This window comes from Anomaloglossus baeobatrachus, chromosome 7 (genome assembly GCF_048569485.1).
Source record: "Anomaloglossus baeobatrachus isolate aAnoBae1 chromosome 7, aAnoBae1.hap1, whole genome shotgun sequence".
Lineage (NCBI taxonomy): Eukaryota > Metazoa > Chordata > Amphibia > Anura > Aromobatidae > Anomaloglossus > Anomaloglossus baeobatrachus.
The window spans coordinates 307,985,970-308,007,771 of NC_134359.1; the positions used below are offsets into that span (position 1 = coordinate 307,985,970).

The 21,802-nt window shown below is 48.7% G+C and overlaps 1 protein-coding gene across 1 annotated transcript in view; it reads left to right on the top strand.

Annotated features, from left to right (window-relative positions):
- The window catches only part of LOC142245717 (integrin alpha-M-like), a 132,166-nt gene that overhangs the window by 4,731 nt on the left and 105,633 nt on the right, over positions 1-21,802 (top strand). Inside the window, exon 2 of the mRNA XM_075318663.1 lies at positions 3,328-3,430. Coding sequence (XP_075174778.1) covers positions 3,328-3,430 — 103 coding nt within the window. The remainder of the gene's footprint in view (positions 1-3,327; positions 3,431-21,802) is intronic.

A 21,802-nucleotide genomic window follows, 5' to 3' on the forward strand; every position in this document is an offset into this window, starting at 1 on the left:
AAAAAATGGCGCAATTTATTATTTTTCTTTGTTAAAACCCATAAAAAAAATGTAATAAAAATGTAATACAAATGTATCGCTGAGGCCGTGTTCACACGAAGCATAAATGCTGTGTTTTTCTGCAGGTGTCCGCGCCACGAGCGCAATAACAATGTTCTCTGATTATTGTGTGTTTGCGGTGTTTTTTATGCATTGTCCCTTATTTGATACATGTTTGTTGCTGATGTGAATCCTGAAGATTATAAAGAAAGAAACACCAAATCTGCACCGTTCAGCGGCGTCTTTCCACGCACCAGGGGCGGAGATTTCAGGACGTCTCATCCACTCTGCTTGGATAATTAGTCCGTGTTCACATGTGGTGGAAATGCCGGGTTTTGTCTGCAGTTTTTTTGCACATTTATTCTGTTGTGTGTAATTGTCCAAGTAAAGTGGATTCCAGGAGAAGACGCCGCTGAACTCTGCGGTTTTCGGGGGTTTTTTTCTCTGGAGGTTTCTATGTGGAGTTTAAAAAAAACCCAGGAAAAAGCTTCTCTGTACAATAAAAACACTTAAAAATGCAGATTCACGTCTGAGCCAAAAACACATTAAATAATGGAGAAAAGGCAGAAAAAATGCAGCAGGAATGGAAAAACAGAGAAGATTGTTATTGTGTAGTTTGCTGCCGACAGAAACAATAAGAAACAGGATTTATGCAGCGTGTGAACACGGCCTTATAGGCTCAAATAAGCAGCATGTCATATAGTGATACATAGAAATAGAAGAACATTCTGGCTGCTGTGAATATGAATGAACAGTCCGGGGCATCTGCTGAATGACCCTTACTGACAAATGGGTGTGGCTAGGGGCGTGGTTAAAAATTGCCGCAGCGCTGGTAGCAGACTTTGTCCCTCTTTCCTTTCTTTAAAAGGTTTACTAGTTCCATAGCTAATGCTGAAAAGGCCACCTGCCGTCACGTTCCACCGAGGAAGCGATAAAGGGACTCCGTGAGCCAGTCCACCACAGAAGGGCTCATCGCTCCCTCCTCATCCCTAATGTCCATCCATTGGACCAAATATTCACAAAAGAACTTGACACTTTTATATTATTTATTTTTATTTATTATTTTATTCTCTCTAAAAAGCATTTTCCTGCCGCGATGGCTCCTGAGGACGACTATTCCTCAGATTATTAGCTCCTATAGCACGGAAGCCTCATCTCTTCTGGAAACTGAACCTTTCCTTCTCCAGGAGAAGAGGGCGAGCCCCCCACCTTGGCTTTTGGGGAGTTTACATGAAACCGCTTTTGTTGAGATTTCTTGTATGGGCCATTTATTCAGTCCTAACCCTGACCAGAGGAGCTCCACTTACATTGCCTTTCTCCAGCTCAGTCCACCCTACGTCCAGTCCTCCCCGCACAGTCCACAATACTTCCACTACTTCTCCCCTTCACAGAGTTGTACCGGTTCCAGTCTTTCTCTCCAGCCCAGTCCGCTCTTTTTCTAGTCCTTCTTCTCTGCTCTGTCGATCCTGTTTCCAGTCCTTTTTCCCTTCTCACTCCACCTTTCTTCCAGTCCTTCTTCCCTGCCCAGTCCACCTTTCCTCCAGTCTCCTTCTTCCCTGCCCAGTCCACCTTTCTTCCAGTCTCCTTCTTCCCTGCCCAGTCCACCTTTCTTCCAGTCTCCTTCTTCCCTGCCCAGTCCACCTTTCTTCCAGTCCTTCCCATCTTAGTCCACCTCTCTTCCAGTACTTCTTCCCTGCCCAGTCCACCTTTCTTCCAGTCTCCTTCTTCCCAGTCCACCTTTCTTCCAGTCCTTCCCATCTTAGTCCACCTTTCTTCCAGTACTTCTTCTCTGCCCAGTCCACCTTTCTTCCAGTCTCCTTCTTCCCAGTCCACCTTTATTCCAGTCCTTCCCATCTTAGTCCACCTTTCTTCCAGTACTTCTTCTCTGCCCAGTCCACCTTTCTTCCAGTCTCCTTCCCAGTCCACCTTTCTTTCAGTCCTTCTTCCCTGCCCAGTCCACCTTTATTCCAGTCCTTCTTCCCTGCCCAGTCCACCTTTCTTTCAGTCCTTCTTCCCTGCCCAGTCCACCTTTCTTCCAGTCCTTCTTCCCTGCCCAGTCCACCTTTCTTCCAGTCTCCTTCTACCCTGCCCAGTCCACTTTTTTACCAGTCCTTCCCATCTTAGTCCACCTCTCTTCCAGTACTTCTTCCCTGCCCAGTCCACCTTTCCTCCAGTCTCCTTCTTCCCTGCCCAGTCCACTTTTTTACCAGTCCTTTCCTTCTTAGTCCACCTTTCTTCCAGTACTTCTTCTCTGCCCAGTCCACCTTTCTTCCAGTCTCCTTCTTCCCAGTCCACCTTTATTCCAGTCCTTCCCATCTTAGTCCACCTTTCCTCCAGTCTCCTTCTTCCCTGCCCAGTCCACCTTTCCTCCAGTCTCCTTCTTCCCTGCCCAGTCCACTTCTTTACCAGTCCTTTCCTTCTTAGTCCACCTTTCTTCCAGTACTTCTTCTCTGCCCAGTCCACCTTTCCTCCAGTCTCCTTCTTCCCTGCCCAGTCCACCTTTCCTCCAGTCTCCTTCTTCCCTGCCCAGTCCACTTTTTTACCAGTCCTTTCCTTCTTAGTCCACCTTTCTTCCAGTACTTCTTCTCTGCTCAGTCCACCTTTCCTCCAGTCTCCTTCTTCCCTGCCCAGTCCACCTTTCCTCCAGTCTCCTTCTTCCCTGCCCAGTCCACTTTTTTACCAGTCCTTTCCTTCTTAGTCCACCTTTCTTCCAGTACTTCTTCTCTGCTCAGTCCACCTTTCCTCCAGTCTCCTTCTTCCCTGCCCAGTCCACCTTTCCTCCAGTCTCCTTCTTCCCTGCCCAGTCCACTTTTTTACCAGTCCTTTCCTTCTTAGTCCACCTTTCTTCCAGTACTTCTCTGCTCAGTCCACCTTTCCTCCAGTCTCCTTCTTCCCTGCCCAGTCCACCTTTCCTCCAGTCTCCTTCTTCCCTGCCCAGTCCACTTCTTTACCAGTCCTTTCCTTCTTAGTCCACCTTTCCTCCAGTCTCCTTCTTCTCTGCCCAGTCCACCTTTCTTCCAGTTATTTTGTTCTGCAAAGTCCAGTTATTGAGGGTCGAGAACTGACCACTGATGGCTGCCAATACTCTTACCACAGTGTTTGTCTCCCAGTTTTTCACCTATATGCTGTAGTGTATAAATTTAAGGTGGTATATGTGTTTATGGTATATATGTATGAGAATATGAAGGCCTCACAAGAGACGCCCCAGGGGAGGATATCTCCTGGAAGAGTTCTCGTTGTCGGGAGGTCATGTGCGGTATCCACCTCATGTTCTTTACATCCTTACAGCCTTGTTCCCGGCTGGCTCCTCCATCTTGGACACACTGCAGCCAATCGTCTTCCAGGAGAGTGACCGCAGCTTCGGACATCAGGTTGTACAGCTGGGAAATAGGTAAGAGAATCATCTGCTCCATCCCGAAATGATCAGTGTAAGGGAGGGAGACATGTCTGATGGGTATTGTGACCTCTCCCGATGTCTCATGCCTCCTGAGCTTCGCCATGTGTTGTCCCCCATTTACATTCAGAGAACTCCTGCTTGTTCAGTGTCTGCATCTTTATAAAGGGGCTCTGCACAGGCCAGAACAACCAACTGTCTGGAAAACTGGGCCGGACCAGGTCCCTATGATTACAGGGGTATGCGATGTTAGGGAACGGCCATTGACAGGTTTTCACATCTGGCGGCTGCTGGAGATTCTTATAAATGCTGCGTGACGTCTGTCATTCATGTGTGACGATGGGTGAGGGGTCTGCAGGTCCATGGCACTAGGCCCGTAGGGCCGGATTCATTGCTTGCATTTTATTTAATCCTCTTCTGCTGTCGTTTGTTGCCATTTTAGCTTCAAATTATTCAAAGAGACAAATCCCAGAAACAAGAAGAAAATCTGCTCCAAAATAGTAACGCACAAACCCCCCAAACCCAACAATTCATCTCTCTCTTCCTCATATTTTTTCGTATTTTTGTTTGTTTTTATTCGTCCATTGTGCGGTCACATTGAGCTTCAGGTCCGGACGTGTCCGGCGACCCTGACCGTATACCGTTGTGTAGGCAGTGCCGTATACGGGTGAGCAGCCGCCAGGTTTACCCTGATTTTATTCCCTCCCGACTATTACGTTTCTTCTTTTTTTTTTTTTTAATCCTCTGTATTATTCCAGCCTCATGGGTTTTTTATTTAGTGCCAATTTAAGGTCTTATCCAAAGGGGCGGTGCTTACAGGGTTCCCAGTGGGTGTGGCTATAAGCTGCTCTGAATAATTACCCTGTAACCACACCCCCTTGGTAAAAAGCATATATTTAGCACTAAATAGGCCCGTATCTCTGAACTGTAGGGAGGAATTAACAATAAGAGGAAACCTAATACTCCGTAGCAGCGGGAATAAAATAACAGCAAACACCGCCGACTCTTCCCCCGCGGGCCGGACCCCGAAATCAGCAGAACCCCATCACCAGGAGATTCTGCCGCACAATGAACCCCGGAAAATGGAGCAAAACAGGAGAATTGTTGGGATTTTTCACTATTTCATTGCACTTAGATTTTTCAGTGAATTATATGATATAATGAATGATGTGAATCACGAAAAGTGGTGTGAAGGGTTAGATCCTGGAGACCAGCAGTAACCGAGACCCTCGTTGCCAGAACTGTGCCCTCACACCGCAGGGCAAGGAGTTCTGACCATGGCTCCTGGCATGGCGCACTGTGGGTGACTGCATGTAATTGCCGCCATTACTGTATGTGCACGGCTCTGCTGCACGTGGGGTTGTATGAAGATCCTGCCGCACAGAACGTCTCATGCTCCAGAGGCGGCACAACTAGATCCAGCAGAATTATGAATGCAGCTCCGCAGCTTCTGGACCTCATCATCTCCTGTGATGTACAGCAATTTTTAAAGTTAATGTATATCTAAAGGTGCTATTCACATGAATTTCTCACTAAATGTCAGTAACAACCCATCCAATCCACCCAGGCAAAAAAGTCAAACCATAGATGTCCATAAATTATGTGTAATAATGAGAACTGACCCAGGGAAACAGTACTGAACACATGAAGACATCATGTCCTGACACCAGCAGAAATCTGTCAGTAATTAAAAAGCAAGCCTGCCAATTATTTCATGGTTCAACTGAAAAAAGTTGTCTCATTACCACAGTGCCACACAAAAAACATCTCATGATGGGTAAAACCAGAGAGCTATGTCAAGACCTTTACAACCTTATTGTTGTAAAGCATACAGGTACCATTGATTACATTAGAATTTCTAAACTACTAAACTAAGCTTCCAGTGAGCTCTGTTGGGGCCATAATCCAGAAGTGGAAAGAATACAACTGGCCATGATCAGGTGCTTCCCACAAGATTCCAGAAAGAGGAGTGAGAAGAATTATCAGAAGAGTTGTCCAAGAGCCAAGAACACCTGTGGAGAGCTACAGAAAGACCTGGAATAAGCAGGTATAATTGTTTCACAGAAACCAATAAGTAATGCACTCCCCTCCATGTGCGCTCTCCCTCCATGACCCATATGCGTTCCCCTCCGTGGCCCATATATGCTCCCCCTCCATGGCCCACATGCGCTTCCTCGTCGTGGCCCACATGCGCTTCCTCGCCGTGGCCCACATGCGCTTCCTCGCCGTGGCCCTCATGCGCTTCCTCGCTGTGGCCCGCATGCACTCCCTTTCCATGGCCTGTAAGCACGCTCCTGTATGCACGCTCATCACGTAAGCCTCCATTGCTGAACAAAACGCAGGTTCAAGATTATTTTTTAGCTTTCTTAACAACATTTAGACAAGTCTGTGAAATCCTGGGAGAATATAGTCTGGTCAGATGAAACCAAAACTGCACTCTTTGGCTGCCATAGTACACACTGTGTGATATTGCTCTCTCTATGTGATGGTTGTCACTCACTTTGCTGCGTCTTAAAGGTAGCACAGGAACACACTTTCATTAAAAGTCCAGATGGTTTATTATACGTGGATCGACTGTATGTCCTCCTCCGCTCACTGACAGCGGTCAGATGACATGAACCCTCACTTCCCTCAGAGGGTTCCTTCCAGAGGGATCAAACCTGTCACTGGGTGGCAGGAGATAACAGGGGACCAGGACTTGTAAACTGGCCCTCAGGCTAGGGGGCCCTAGGTATCACTGATCCTTTGAAGGTGACGATGTCTGGGCCGCCTTCCTACCCCTGACCACCTCTGATCTAGTACCCCCTAACTCCCTACCCCAGGGGGGGCTGGAACAGGAGTGTTTAAACACCAAAGAAAGACTTTAGGATCGCTACTTCCAATAGGTGGCGCTAGAGTTTGTCTCCTTTCCTGGAGAGACAATTTGAATAATTCCCAGAGGGGCATTGCAGCTATAAGTCCCCTTACCACTGACAGCCAGACTGGTTTGTCAGGTCTCCATAAGGAGAATAGTCTTCCCCCGTGGTCCCCACATAGCTTTTCATACAGCCAGATCAGATACCCACACTTTGCACTGACGAGGGGCAATCACCCCGACACACCGTGTCTGCAAATTGGGATTCTGATCTGGCATATATCCTAGGTCATATGAAAATGCTTGTTAAAAGGCCAATTTTGACTTTTAGGATCGCTACTTCCAATAGGTGGAGCTAGAGTTTGTCTCCTTTCCTGGAGAGACCATTTAAACACCAACAGTGATAGACAAACAGGGAAAATCAGAACTCTATCACACACACACAGCGCCTCACACTGAGTTATCAGACAAGTGATAAGGAGGAAAACTAAAGGAGGGAGGAAATAAGCAGAGGACAGGAGGAATCCACAGAACACTAAGCAGTAAATCACCAGACTGGAAAACAACAGCACACAGACCGGTGTAGCAGAAAGCTATAGTTGGCATAGGAAGACAAATTCATCCGTCTTAGAAAGCCAGGGAATACCTGTGATAGGTCTCCCACAACACGTGATCCAGCAGGCCAGCAGAAATTAAGTCCTGTTAGCCCGATCATTAAGCACACAGCTGGTAGACGCCCGAGCCTGGCTGTGCAACTCAGAAGCACCAGAGAAAGTACAGTTCAAGTACAAGTACAGTTTAAGATTTCTCACGAGCTGCGCCTATGCTCTGGAACACACTACCAAGAGAAATCCGATTAATTCCCAACATCCACACCTTTAAGCGGGCCCTAAAAACGCATTTCTTTAGACCGGCCTATCACCTCACCGCCCTGATCTAATCTAGTCCCTTTCTGCCCTTCATAACAAAAATGTACTTCCAATTCTTGTCCCCTGTACCAGTATAAATTCTGGCCAATGACGGGTTCATGCAGCTGGTTTCGAACCCCCTATTAAATCGATGGCTGGACCATATATGACAAGCTTTTCTCCCCCCATTCACCTTTTGTGCCCCCCCTATGTCCTCATAGACTGTAGCTTACGAGCGCGGCCCGCACTCCTCCTGGGATCTTAATTGTGTTTTTTGTATTGTCTCATACTGTCTGTACATGTCCCCTCTGAATTGTAAAGCGCTGCGGAATATGCTGGCGCTATAGAAATTAAACTTTATATATATATTATACAGTGAGGAGTGTCAGAGTCTGTGGTCTGAACAACGTCTGATGCCGCCATGACACTCGGCGAGTCTAGAGCAAAATCCTGTGTGACAAAGCCTCAACACAAAGTCCCAGTCAGGACTCGCCATTCCTCTCTTCCCACAGAGGATTTTTCCCAGAGGATGGACAGAACAAAGTCTTCACACACTGACTACCATGTGCCAAACAACAGTCTCATTAAGTGACATGAGCCACATCCATTGGTGGAGTTATGTGGATCGCCAAACCCACCCATCTCTCCAGCAATCCATACACCTAGCCCTTCTGAATGCCTTAACCAAACTTGTGGCACTTTAGGCACCAGCATAGCAATTCCAGGTTTACATGCCAGAGGACAACCACCTCTTGGATACATACCAGCCATTCACCATCTTTGCACCATTCCTTTCCCAACCAGAGAGTCTTCTCTCTCAACTCTGCGCTCCAGCCCTTTAGACACAGTCTATCAATGTCACCAGACCCTTTTTAGTCAACCCATCTTTTAGATATGCCTGTTTGTCAGACCTCTCTCTCCATGACCGCCTCCAATAGTTAACGTGGTAGTGAGACCCCCTCATAGTCAGATCTACTGTTTGGTCTTACTCTGTGTTATCTAGTACACTGCAGGGGCTACTATCTTGGTCCCTCAGCATCGAGCTGACAGACGATTTGCAACTTTTAGAACCTCCACGTCCTCTTTTTGCAGATCTATTTTGGCCTCTTCTTCCAGGGTATCTTCAACTGTCTCCATTGACGCATTTTCCTATCACCATCCTTGCTAGAGGCCCGTCATTCCGGCTATCCTTTCCTTCTGATTCTGTTTCAGGGGGCTGGCCCCTGCCACCGTTAGGCCTGCTTCCTCTGACATCCAAGGCGACGCTTTTAACAGGTAGACCACACATTTCCTTCTCTGGTCCCCGGCCTGAAAGCTGTCACCACCTCATACCAACTTCATAAAGTTATTCTGTAGTCTTCAATCCTTTCAGATCCAACTGCCTCAGTTCTTCCAGGTATCTCATGCGATATTCTAGGGAGAACCTGTATATTTTCAACACAATCCTTTGTTCCCCCAACGACAAATGGAACTATACCAACTTCAAGGGTATCTTTGTTTCTTCAATTCTTACTCTTACCACCCCTGATTTATCCACAATCTCCTGAATGACTCTTCCATTCTTCCAATAATTTTTCCAACAAGATTTCTGGTCACCTGGATGAAGTTTTCCACAAATTCCAAAAAACATTGCGCTGTTTGGACTGCTTCTACAGTTTCTCCATAAATTCAAAAAGTTCCACCGTCTTCTTTCAATTCGATAGCTGTAACGCCCAGAGTCTTCCTGGTTTGTTGCTGAATATTATTTCTCAGTGCTCGTATTGCAAACCGAATTAACAGTTTCTTCACTGCAATCACTTCCTAAAAAGATGTGGTCAGCTGCTTGATGTATTCTAAGCGTCTGGCGGATTCTCCCTTTTTTACCGTGATCATTTATTTTGTACAAACACATTGTAGGTGCATGTCACTTAGGATAGCCATTCGCTTTTTTATGGCTTCACTTCCCTACCAAACCACCAACTGTCTAGCCTCTGGAGCAGTGTACACTTTAAAGGCTCCTACGGCCTTGAATTTTTCATGTACCATCTTACTGGTAAAGGCTTCTCTCATGCACGTAAAGACTGGGTGGATTCCTTTACCTTCACGGTCATCGAACCATTTCTTGGGTCTTTCACACCCATCATCCACTTCTTTTCTTACCAAAGGCTCCACCTTTTGAGCTGCACGCTCCTTAGGTTTAGCCACAGCCTCCAAGCCTTTGTGTTTCTCATCATATATGATCTCGGGTTTCTCACTCTTTGGAGCCAAGTCAATTTCTGTGTCTTCAGTCTTGGCCTTTATCAGCAGGTTTAATCGAGCTCTCAGCTCCTGATGAGACTCTGGCCCTGATTTTACTTCCTCAGTGGCTGTCTTCACTTCCACAGCTTTAGCTGTCTCTTGGTTCTCCGCCGCATTACATTCAACTTCCTCTTGGGTCTCTGCAGTGTCACCTTCTGCCGTTTATTGCGTCTCTGCAGCATCACATTAAATTTTATCTGGGTTCTCTAGACCTTGAGAGGTTTTCTAGCACTCCATCCCCTCAACCTCATGTTCTCTGGCGTCTTCACCAGTTTTGGCGCTGTTTTCACGGTCAACTGCCCCATCGCTTGGTGGATCACCAGTCTGCTCACCATGACCTTTGTGGATTTTTACTCCACTAACAGTCTCCAGGATTCCTTCTTGTATAGTGCTCTCAAGGAATTATTTTCCTATAGTGCTCCTGAGGACTTCATCTCCTCCAGCACTCTCAAGAACTTCATCTCCTCCAGCACTCTCCAGGATTTCATCTCCTCCAGCACTCTCAAGAACTTCAGCTCCTCCAGTGCTCTCAAGGATTTCATCTCCTCCAGCACTCTCAAGAACTTCATCTCCTCCAGCATTCTCTAGGATTTCATCTCCTCCAGCACTCTCGAAAACTTCAGCTCCTCCAGAACTCTCAAGAACTTCATCTCCTCCAGCGCTCTCCAGGATTTCATCTCCTCCAGCACTCTCAAGAACTTCAGCTCCTCCAGTGCTCTCAAGGATTTCATCTCCTCCAGCACTCTCAAGAACTTCATCTCCTCCAGCATTCTCTAGGATTTCATCTCCTCCAGCACTCTCGAAAACTTCAGCTCCTCCAGCGCTCTCAAGAACTTCATCTCCTCCAGCACTCTCCAGGATTTCATCTCCTCCAGCACTCTCAAGAACTTCATCTCCTCCAATGCTCTCAAGGATTTCATCTCCTCCAGCACTCTCAAGAACTTCATCTCCTCCAGCATCCTCCAGGATTTTATCTCCTCCAGCACTCTCCAGTATTTTATCTCCTCCAGCACTCTCCAGGATTTCTTCTCCTTCAATGCTCTCGCCCTACGCAACATCTTTTTTACACTCAGAAATTGTTGCAGACACCATTAATTCCTCTGTGTCCTTTTCTGTGCTTTCCTCCTGCTGATTTGCGTTGTCCCAACGTATCCTCTCCGATTTTACTTCTGCTTGCACCACAGTATTATCGGCCTCCAAACCAGCGGTTGTGATTGTCAATGTGCCTTCATCAACAAGGTATTCACCCTTCTCTGGACACTCAGATGGTGCATCTTGTTTGACCTCTCGAAGCTAATTATGTCTCCGGCGTTGGGAGGAGGATTTATCCTTCTTACTTGCCTCTTCCTCACTGTACTCTCTTGTCATTTTATTAGAGTTACAGACTTCATGTGATTTTTTTCCATTCTTGAAGGAGGAAGATTCTCAAAAACGCGTGGAAATAAAACCACCGTAAAAGAATCCTGGATTGTTCCTTACTATGGAAGTGCAGCATTTGACCCTTTCTTACATGATTTAGCTCTTAATAAAACTCGTGGCACTACAGGTACCAACATAGACATTCAATTTTTACATCCCAAAGGACAACCATCTCGGGTATACATACCGGCCATTCGCAATGTAGCCGGTCACCATCTTACACGTTTAGAGGCAAAAAGCCAAATCACCCCAAAAAAACAGTGAAGTGTGGAGGTGTGAACTTCATGGTATGGGGCTGTTCTTCAGCACACGGCACTGGCAAACTTCATATAATGGAAGGAAGGATGAATGGACTAATGTACTGAGACATTCCTGATAAAAATCTGCTGCCATCTACCAGGATGATAAAGATGAAACGAGGGAGGACATTTCAGAAGACAATGATCCCAAACACACGGCCAAGGAAAATACCAACTGGTTTCAGATAAAGAAAAAAAAAAAACTACTACAATGGCCGAGACGATCACCGGGGCTGAATCCAAGAGAAGGAAGGAACTAAATCTCAAAGATCATAGAAGCAGCCGGGACCTGCAGGATGGGAGGAGTGTTAGTGTGGAAAAATGGGCCAAAATCCACCTGACCGATGCAGGTGACTAGTGTCTCCACACAGGGTGTGAGGAGTGTGTGCAGAAGAATGGACCAAAATCCACCTGAGCAATGCAGGGGACTAGTGTCTCCATACAGGATGTGAGGAGTGTGTGCGGAAGAATGGGCCAAAATCCACCTGAGCAATGCAGGTGACTAGTGTCTCCATACAGGATGTGAGGAGTGTGTGCAGAAGAATGGGCCAAAATCCACCTGAGCAATGCAGGTGACTAATGTCTCCATACAGGATGTGAGGAGTGTGTGCGGAAGAATGGCCCAAAATCCACCTGAGCAATGCAGGTGACTAGTGTCTCCATACAGGATGTGAGGAGTGTGTGCGGAAGAATGGACCAAAATCCACCTGAGCAATGCAGGGGACTAGTGTCTCCATACAGGATGTGAGGAGTGTGTGCGGAAGAATGGGCCAAAATCCACCTGAGCAATGCAGGCGACTAGTGTCTCCATACAGGATGTGAGGCGTGTGTGCGGAAGAATGGGCCAAAATCCACCTGAGCAATGCAGGCGACTAGTGTCTCCATACAGGATGTGAGGAGTGTGTGCGGAAGAATGGGCCAAAATCCACCTGAGCAATGCAGGCGACTAGTGTCTCCATACAGGATGTGAGGCGTGTGTGCGGAAGAATGGGCCAAAATCCACCTGAGCAATGCAGGCGACTAGTGTCTCCATACAGGATGTGAGGCGTGTGTGCGGAAGAATGGGCCAAAATCCACCTGAGCAATGCAGGCGACTAGTGTCTCCATACAGGATGTGAGGAGTGTGTGCGGAAGAATGGCCCAAAATCCACCTGAGTAATGCAGGGACTAGTGTCTCCATACAGGATGTGAGGAGTGTGTGCGGAAGAATGGACCAAAATCCACCTGAGCAATGCAGGGGACTAGTGTCTCCATACAGGATGTGAGGAGTGTGTGCGGAAGAATGGGCCAAAATCCACCTGAGCAATGCAGGCGACTAGTGTCTCCATACAGGATGTGAGGCGTGTGTGCGGAAGAATGGGCCAAAATCCACCTGAGCAATGCAGGCGACTAGTGTCTCCATACAGGATGTGAGGAGTGTGTGCGGAAGAATGGGCCAAAATCCACCTGAGCAATGCAGGCGACTAGTGTCTCCATACAGGATGTGAGGAGTGTGTGCGGAAGAATGGGCCAAAATCCACCTGAGCAATGCAGGGGACTAGTGTCTCCATACAGGATGTGAGGAGTGTGTGCGGAAGAATGGGCCAAAATCCACCTGAGCAATGCAGGCGACTAGTGTCTCCATACAGGATGTGAGGCGTGTGTGCGGAAGAATGGACCAAAATCCACCTGAGCAATGCAGGCGACTAGTGTCTCCATACAGGATGTGAGGAGTGTGTGCGGAAGAATGGGCCAAAATCCACCTGAGCAATGCAGGCGACTAGTGTCTCCATACAGGATGTGAGGAGTGTGTGCGGAAGAATGGGCCAAAATCCACCTGAGCAATGCAGGGGACTAGTGTCTCCATACAGGATGTGAGGAGTGTGTGTGCGGAAGAATGGGCCAAAATCCACCTGAGCAATGCAGGCGACTAGTGTCTCCATACAGGATGTGAGGAGTGTGTGCGGAAGAATGGACCAAAATCCACCTGAGCAATGCAGGGGACTAGTGTCTCCATACAGGATGTGAGGAGTGTGTGCGGAAGAATGGGCAAAATCCACCTGAGCAATGCAGGCGACTAGTGTCTCCATACAGGATGTGAGGCGTGTGTGCGGAAGAATGGGCCAAAATCCACCTGAGCAATGCAGGGGACTAGTGTCTCCATACAGGATGTGAGGCGTGTGTGCGGAAGAATGGGCCAAAATCCACCTGAGCAATGCAGGGGACTAGTGTCTCCATACAGGATGTGAGGAGTGTGTGCGGAAGAATGGGCCAAAATCCACCTGAGCAATGCAGGGGACTAGTGTCTCCATACAGGATGTGAGGAGTGTGTGCGGAAGAATGGGCCAAAATCCACCTGAGCAATGCAGGTGACTAGTGTCTCCATACAGGACGTGAGGAGTGTGTGTGGAAGAATGGGCCAAAATCCACCTGAGCAATGCAGGCGACTAGTGTCTCCATACAGGATGTGAGGAGTGTGTGCGGAAGAATGGGCCAAAATCCACCTGAGCAATGCAGGCGACTAGTGTCTCCATACAGGATGTGAGGAGTGTGTGCGGAAGAATGGACCAAAATCCACCTGAGCAATGCAGGCGACTAGTGTCTCCATACAGGATGTGAGGAGTGTGTGCGGAAGAATGGGCCAAAATACACCTGAGCAATGCAGGGGACTAGTGTCTCCATACAGGATGTGAGGAGTGTGTGCGGAAGAATGGGCCAAAATCCACCTGAGCAATGCAGGCGACTAGTGTCTCCATACAGGATGTGAGGCGTGTGTGCGGAAGAATGGACCAAAATCCACCTGAGCAATGCAGGCGACTAGTGTCTCCATACAGGATGTGAGGAGTGTGTGCGGAAGAATGGGCCAAAATCCACCTGAGCAATGCAGGCGACTAGTGTCTCCATACAGGATGTGAGGAGTGTGTGCGGAAGAATGGGCCAAAATCCACCTGAGCAATGCAGGGGACTAGTGTCTCCATACAGGATGTGAGGAGTGTGTGCGGAAGAATGGACCAAAATCCACCTGAGCAATGCAGGGGACTAGTGTCTCCATACAGGATGTGAGGAGTGTGTGCGGAAGAATGGGCAAAATCCACCTGAGCAATGCAGGCGACTAGTGTCTCCATACAGGATGTGAGGCGTGTGTGCGGAAGAATGGGCCAAAATCCACCTGAGCAATGCAGGGGACTAGTGTCTCCATACAGGATGTGAGGAGTGTGTGCGGAAGAATGGGCCAAAATCCACCTGAGCAATGCAGGCGACTAGTGTCTCCATACAGGATGTGAGGCGTGTGTGCGGAAGAATGGGCCAAAATCCACCTGAGCAATGCAGGCGACTAGTGTCTCCATACAGGATGTGAGGCGTGTGTGCGGAAGAATGGGCCAAAATCCACCTGAGCAATGCAGGCGACTAGTGTCTCCATACAGGATGTGAGGAGTGTGTGCGGAAGAATGGGCCAAAATCCACCTGAGCAATGCAGGGGACTAGTGTCTCCATACAGGATGTGAGGAGTGTGTGCGGAAGAATGGGCCAAAATCCACCTGAGCAATGCAGGTGACTAGTGTCTCCATACAGGATGTGAGGAGTGTGTGCGGAAGAATGGGCCAAAATCCACCTGAGCAATGCAGGCGACTAGTGTCTCCATACAGGATGTGAGGAGTGTGTGCGGAAGAATGGGCCAAAATCCACCTGAGCAATGCAGGCGACTAGTGTCTCCATACAGGATGTGAGGAGTGTGTGCGGAAGAATGGACCAAAATCCACCTGAGCAATGCAGGCGACTAGTGTCTCCATACAGGATGTGAGGAGTGTGTGCGGAAGAATGGGCCAAAATTCACCTGAGCAATGCAGGCGGGCCAAAATCCACCTGAGCAATGCAGGCGACTAGTGTCTCCATACAGGATGTGAGGAGTGTGTGTGTGGAAGAATGGACCAAAATCCACCTGAGCAATGCAGGTGACTAGTGGCTCCATACAGGATGTGAGGAGTGTGTGCGGAAGAATGGGCCAAAATCCACCTGTGCAATGCAGGCGACTAGTGTCTCCATACAGGATGTGAGGAGTGTGTGCGGAAGAATGGGCCAAAATCCACCTGAGCAATGCAGGGGACTAGTGTCTCCATACAGGATGTGAGGAGTGTGTGCGGAAGAATGGGCCAAAATCCACCTGAGCAATGCAGGCGACTAGTGTCTCCATACAGGATGTGAGGCGTGTGTGCGGAAGAATGGACCAAAATCCACCTGAGCAATGCAGGCGACTAGTGTCTCCATACAGGATGTGAGGAGTGTGTGCGGAAGAATGGGCCAAAATCCACCTGAGCAATGCAGGTGACTAGTGTCTCCATACAGGATGTGAGGAGTGTGTGCGGAAGAATGGGCCAAAATCCACCTGAGCAATGCAGGGGACTAGTGTCTCCATACAGGATGTGAGGAGTGTGTGCGGAAGAATGGACCAAAATCCACCTGAGCAATGCAGGGGACTAGTGTCTCCATACAGGATGTGAGGAGTGTGTGCGGAAGAATGGGCAAAATCCACCTGAGCAATGCAGGCGACTAGTGTCTCCATACAGGATGTGAGGAGTGTGTGCGGAAGAATGGGCAAAATCCACCTGAGCAATGCAGGGGACTAGTGTCTCCATACAGGATGTGAGGAGTGTGTGCGGAAGAATGGGCCAAAATCCACCTGAGCAATGCAGGCGACTAGTGTCTCCATACAGGATGTGAGGCGTGTGTGCGGAAGAATGGGCCAAAATCCACCTGAGCAATGCAGGGGACTAGTGTCTCCATACAGGATGTGAGGAGTGTGTGCGGAAGAATGGGCCAAAATCCACCTGAGCAATGCAGGCGACTAGTGTCTCCATACAGGATGTGAGGCGTGTGTGCGGAAGAATGGGCCAAAATCCACCTGAGCAATGCAGGCGACTAGTGTCTCCATATAGGATGTGAGGAGTGTGTGCGGAAGAATGTGCCAAAATCCACCTGAGCAATGCAGGGTACTAGTGTCTCCATACAGGATGTGAGGAGTGTGTGCGGAAGAATGGACCAAAATCCACCTGAGCAATGCAGGGGACTAGTGTCTCCATACAGGATGTGAGGAGTGTGTGCGGAAGAATGGGCCAAAATCCACCTGAGCAATGCAGGCGACTAGTGTCTCCATACAGGATGTGAGGCGTGTGTGCGGAAGAATGGGCCAAAATCCACCTGAGCAATGCAGGCGACTAGAGTCTCCATACAGGATGTGAGGAGTGTGTGCGGAAGAATGGGCCAAAATCCACCTGAGCAATGCAGGCGACTAGTGTCTCCATACAGGATGTGAGGAGTGTGTGCGGAAGAATGGGCCAAAATCCACCTGAGCAATGCAGGCGACTAGTGTCTCCATACAGGATGTGAGGCGTGTGTGCGGAAGAATGGACCAAAATCCAACTGAGCAATGCAGGCGACTAGTGTCTCCATACAGGATGTGAGGAGTGTGTGCGGAAGAATGGGCAAAATCCACCTGAGCAATGCAGGCGACTAGTGTCTCCATACAGGATGTGAGGCGTGTGTGCGGAAGAATGGGCCAAAATCCACCTGAGCAATGCAGGGGACTAGTGTCTCCATACAGGATGTGAGGAGTGTGTGCGGAAGAATGGGCCAAAATCCACCTGAGCAATGCAGGCGACTAGTGTCTCCATACAGGATGTGAGGCGTGTGTGCGGAAGAATGGGCCAAAATCCACCTGAGCAATGCAGGCGACTAGTGTCTACATACAGGATGTGAGGAGTGTGTGCGGAAGAATGGGCCAAAATCCACCTGAGCAATGCAGGGGACTAGTGTCTCCATACAGGATGTGAGGAGTGTGTGCGGAAGAATGGGCCAAAATCCACCTGAGCAATGCAGGGGACTAGTGTCTCCATACAGGATGTGAGGAGTGTGTGCGGAAGAATGGGCCAAAATCCACCTGAGCAATGCACGCGACTAGTGTCTCCATACAGGATGTGAGGAGTGTGTGCGGAAGAATGGGCCAAAATCCACCTGAGCAATGCAGGCGACTAGTGTCTCCATACAGGATGTGAGGAGTGTGTGCGGAAGAATGGACCAAAATCCACCTGAGCAATGCAGGCGACTAGTGTCTCCATACAGGATGTGAGGAGTGTGTGCGGAAGAATGGGCCAAAATCCACCTGAGCAATGCAGGCGACTAGTGTCTCCATACAGGATGTGAGGAGTGTGTGCGGAAGAATGGGCCAAAATCCACCTGAGCAATGCAGGTGACCAGTGTCTCCATACAGGATGTGAGGAGAATGTGTGGAAGAATGGGCCAAAATCCACCTGAGCAATGCTGGCGACTAATGTCTCCTGTTATGATCCGGAATCATGGAAGACCACCACAAATCATTGGCAAAAAGGTGACAAGAGCATTGGCAACTAATCTGGCCGCCATCCCCTTACTAACCAACACAACTAGAAGTAGCCGAGGGGTGAACTAACATCCTGTGCACCGCGAACCCAGCCGGAGAACTAACTATCCTAAAGGTAGGAAAGATGAATAACTCTCTGCCTCAGAAAATAGACAAGAATAGCAAGCCCCCCACATTCAAAGACTGCGGTGATATAGGAAAACACAATACACAGGTAGATGACAGGATTAGCAAAAGGTGAGGCCCCCGCTGACTAAAATAGGAAAGGACAGGAAAGGCACTGATGGTTGCCAGAGAAAAACCCTGCAAAATACCAACTTCCTGATAGTACAAAAAGGCCCTCAGATCGCTCGATCTGAACTCCGTCCTATACCAGGTGCCCTTGTCATACCAATGAACAGAAAACAAGAATTATAACAAATTCAACAAGCCATAAACACATGGACCCAAAGGAGCAATACTCCACACAGAACTGCAGGCAGTTCCTCAACAATCCACTGAGGGGGGAAATCCCTGGAAGGAAATAAACTGAAACCAACCACAACAAATGACAAACCCAGATAAACAAAAGAACCAGACAATAAATAAAGAGCAAGCACTTATCTGGGGAAGATGTGGTGTAGAGCAGGATTAAGCAGGCTGGAGATACAAAGAACAACTGACATCCGGCAACAGCCTGCAATCAGACCAGGACTTAAATAAGCAGAGAGTTAGGAAAGGAAACACCCACTGCACAACACACCTGATCTCTGTCCAAACCTTTCCTGGCCACCAGAGGGAGCCTCCCAGCAGCCAAAACATAACCAACATTCACAACAGTCTCCATACAGGATGTGAGGAGTGTGTGTGGAGGAATGGGCCAAAATCCACCTGAGCAATGCAGGCGACTAGTGTCTCCATACAGGATGTGAGGAGTGTGTGCGGAAGAATGGGCCAAAATCCACCTGAGCAATGCAGGTGACCAGTGTCTCCATACAGGATGTGAGGAGTGTGTGTGGAAGAATGGGCCAAAATCCACCTGAGCAATGCAGGCGACTAGTGTCTCCATACAGGATCTGAGGAGTGTGTGCGGAAGAATGGGCCAAAATCCACCTGAGCAATGCAGGCGACTAGTGTCTCCATACAGGATGTGAGGAGTGTGTGCGGAAGAATGGACCAAAATCCACCTGAGCAATGCAGGCGACTAGTGTCTCCATACAGGATGTGAGGAGTGTGTGCGGAAGAATGGACCAAAATCTACCTGAGCAATGCAGGCAACTAGTGACTCCATACAGGATGTGAGGAGTGTGTGCGGAAGAATGGACCAAAATCCACCTGAGCAATGCAGGTGACTAGTGTCTCCATACAGGATATGAGGAGTGTGTGTGGAGGAATGGGCCAAAATCCACCTGAGCAATGCAGGCGACTAGTGTCTCCATACTGGATGTGAGGAGTGTGTGCGGAAGAATGGGCCAAAATCCACCTGAGCAATGCAGGCGACTAGTGTCTCCATACAGGATGTGAGGAGTGTGTGCGGAAGAATGGGCCAAAATCCACCTGAGCAATGCAGGCGACTAGTGTCTCCATACAGGATGTGAGGAGTGTGTGCGGAAGAATGGGCCAAAATCCACCTGAGCAATGCAGGCAACTAGTGACTCCATACAGGATAAAAAAAATTGTTTAAAAGAACAGAGAGTCCTCAGTGGTTGATACCTTTTAATGGCTAACTGAAAAGATGGTAATAATTGCAAGCTTTCGAGACTACTCAGGTCTCTTCATCAGGCATGGTATAACACAAAATCTGAAGAGTCACGTATTTATACACAACAGGACTTAGAATAGTGCAGTAAAAAAAAAAAAAAAAAAAAAAAAAAAAAAAAGAACAAGTTATATGAAACAGAACTATCTCTATGGCAGGGGGACAAGCTGTTCTAGCCATAAATACTGATGCAGTTCAGTGTGAAAGTTTTATTGTCCTTTGATAAGGGTCTGGTCCAGGGCTGTGACACGCTCGGATGGAGTGTGTGTGGAGGAATGGGCCAAAATCCACCTGAGCAATGCAGGCGACTAGTGTCTCCATACTGGATGTGAGGAGTGTGTGCGGAAGAATGGGCCAAAATCCACCTGAGCAATGCAGGCGACTAGTGTCTCCATACAGGATGTGAGGAGTGTGTGCGGAAGAATGGGCCAAAATCCACCTGAGCAATGCAGATGACTAGTGTCTCCATACAGGATCTGAGGAGTGTGTGCGGAAGAATGGGCCAAAATCCACCTGAGCAATGCAGAAGACTAGTGTCTCCATACAGGATCTGAGGAGTGTGTGCGGAAGAATGGGCCAAAATCCACCTGAGCAATGCAGGCGACTAGTGTCTCCATACAGGATGTGAGGAGTGTGTGCGGAAGAATGGGCCAAAATCTACCTGAGCAATGCAGGCAACTAGTGACTCCATACAGGATGTGAGGAGTGTGTGCGGAAGAATGGGCCAAAATCCACCTGAGCAATGCAGGCGACTAGTGTCTCCATACAGGATGTGAGGAGTGTGTGCGGAAGAATGGGCCAAAATCCACCTGAGCAATGCAGGTGACTAGTGTCTCCATACAGGATGTGAGGAGTGTGTGCGGAAGAATGGACCAAAATCCACCTGAGCAATGCAGGTGACTAGTGTCTCCATACAGGATGTGAGGAGTGTGTGCGGAGGAATGGACCAAAATCCACCTGAGCAATGCAGGGACTAGTGTCTCCATACAGGATGTGAGGAGTGTGTGTGCGGAAGAATGGACCAAAATCCACCTGAGCAATGCAGGCGACTAGTGTCTCCATACAGGATGTGAGGAGTGTGTGCGGAAGAATGGGCCAAAATCCACCTGAGCAATGCAGGCGACTAGTGTCTCCATACAGGATGTGAGGAGTGTGTGTGGAAGAATGGGCCAAAATCCACCTGAGCAATGCAGGCCACTAGTGTCTCCATACAGGATGTGAGGAGTGTGTGCGGAAGAATGGGCCAAAATCCACCTGAGCAATGCAGGGGACTAGTGTCTCCATACAGGATGTGAGGAGTGTGTGTGGAAGAATGGGCCAAAATCCACCTGAGCAATGCAGGTGACTAGTGTCTCCATACAGGATGTGAGGAGTGTGTGTGGAAGAATGGGCCAAAATCCACCTGAGCAATGCAGGCGACTAGTGTCTCCATACAGGATGTGAGGAGTGTGTGCGGAAGAATGGGCCAAAATCCACCTGAGCAATGCAGGAGACTAGTGTCTCCATACAGGATGTGAGGAGTGTGTGCGGAAGAATGGGCCAAAATCCACCTGAGCAATGCAGGCGACTAGTGTCTCCATACAGGATGTGAGGAGTGTGTGTGGAAGAATGGGCCAAAATCCACCTGAGCAATGCAGGCGACTAGTGTCTCCATACAGGATGTGAGGAGTGTGTGCGGAAGAATGGGCCAAAATCCACCTGAGCAATGCAGGAGACTAGTGTCTCCATACAGGATGTGAGGAGTGTGTGCGGAAGAATGGACCAAAATCCACCTGAGCAATGCAGGCGACTAGTGTCTCCATACAGGATGTGAGGAGTGTGTGCGGAAGAATGGGCCAAAATCCACCTGAGCAATGCAGGAGACTAGTGTCTCCATACAGGATGTGAGGAGTGTGTGCGGAAGAATGGACCAAAATCCACCTGAGCAATGCAGGAGACTAGTGTCTCCATACAGGATGTGAGGAGTGTGTGCGGAAGAATGGGCCAAATCCACCTGAGCAATGCAGGCGACTAGTGTCTCCATACAGGATGTGAGGAGTGTGTGCGGAAGAATGGACCAAAATCCACCTGAGCAATGCAGGCGACTAGTGTCTCCATACAGGATGTGAGGCGTGTGTGCGGAAGAATGGACCAAAATCCACCTGAGCAATGCAGGCGACTAGTGTCTCCATACAGGATGTGAGGAGTGTGTGCGGAAGAATGGGCCAAAATCCACCTGAGCAATGCAGGCGACTAGTGTCTCCATACAGGATGTGAGGAGTGTGTGCGGAAGAATGGGCCAAAATCCACCTGAGCAATGCAGGGGACTAGTGTCTCCATACAGGATGTGAGGAGTGTGTGCGGAAGAATGGACCAAAATCCACCTGAGCAATGCAGGGGACTAGTGTCTCCATACAGGATGTGAGGAGTGTGTGCGGAAGAATGGGCAAAATCCACCTGAGCAATGCAGGCGACTAGTGTCTCCATACAGGATGTGAGGCGTGTGTGCGGAAGAATGGGCC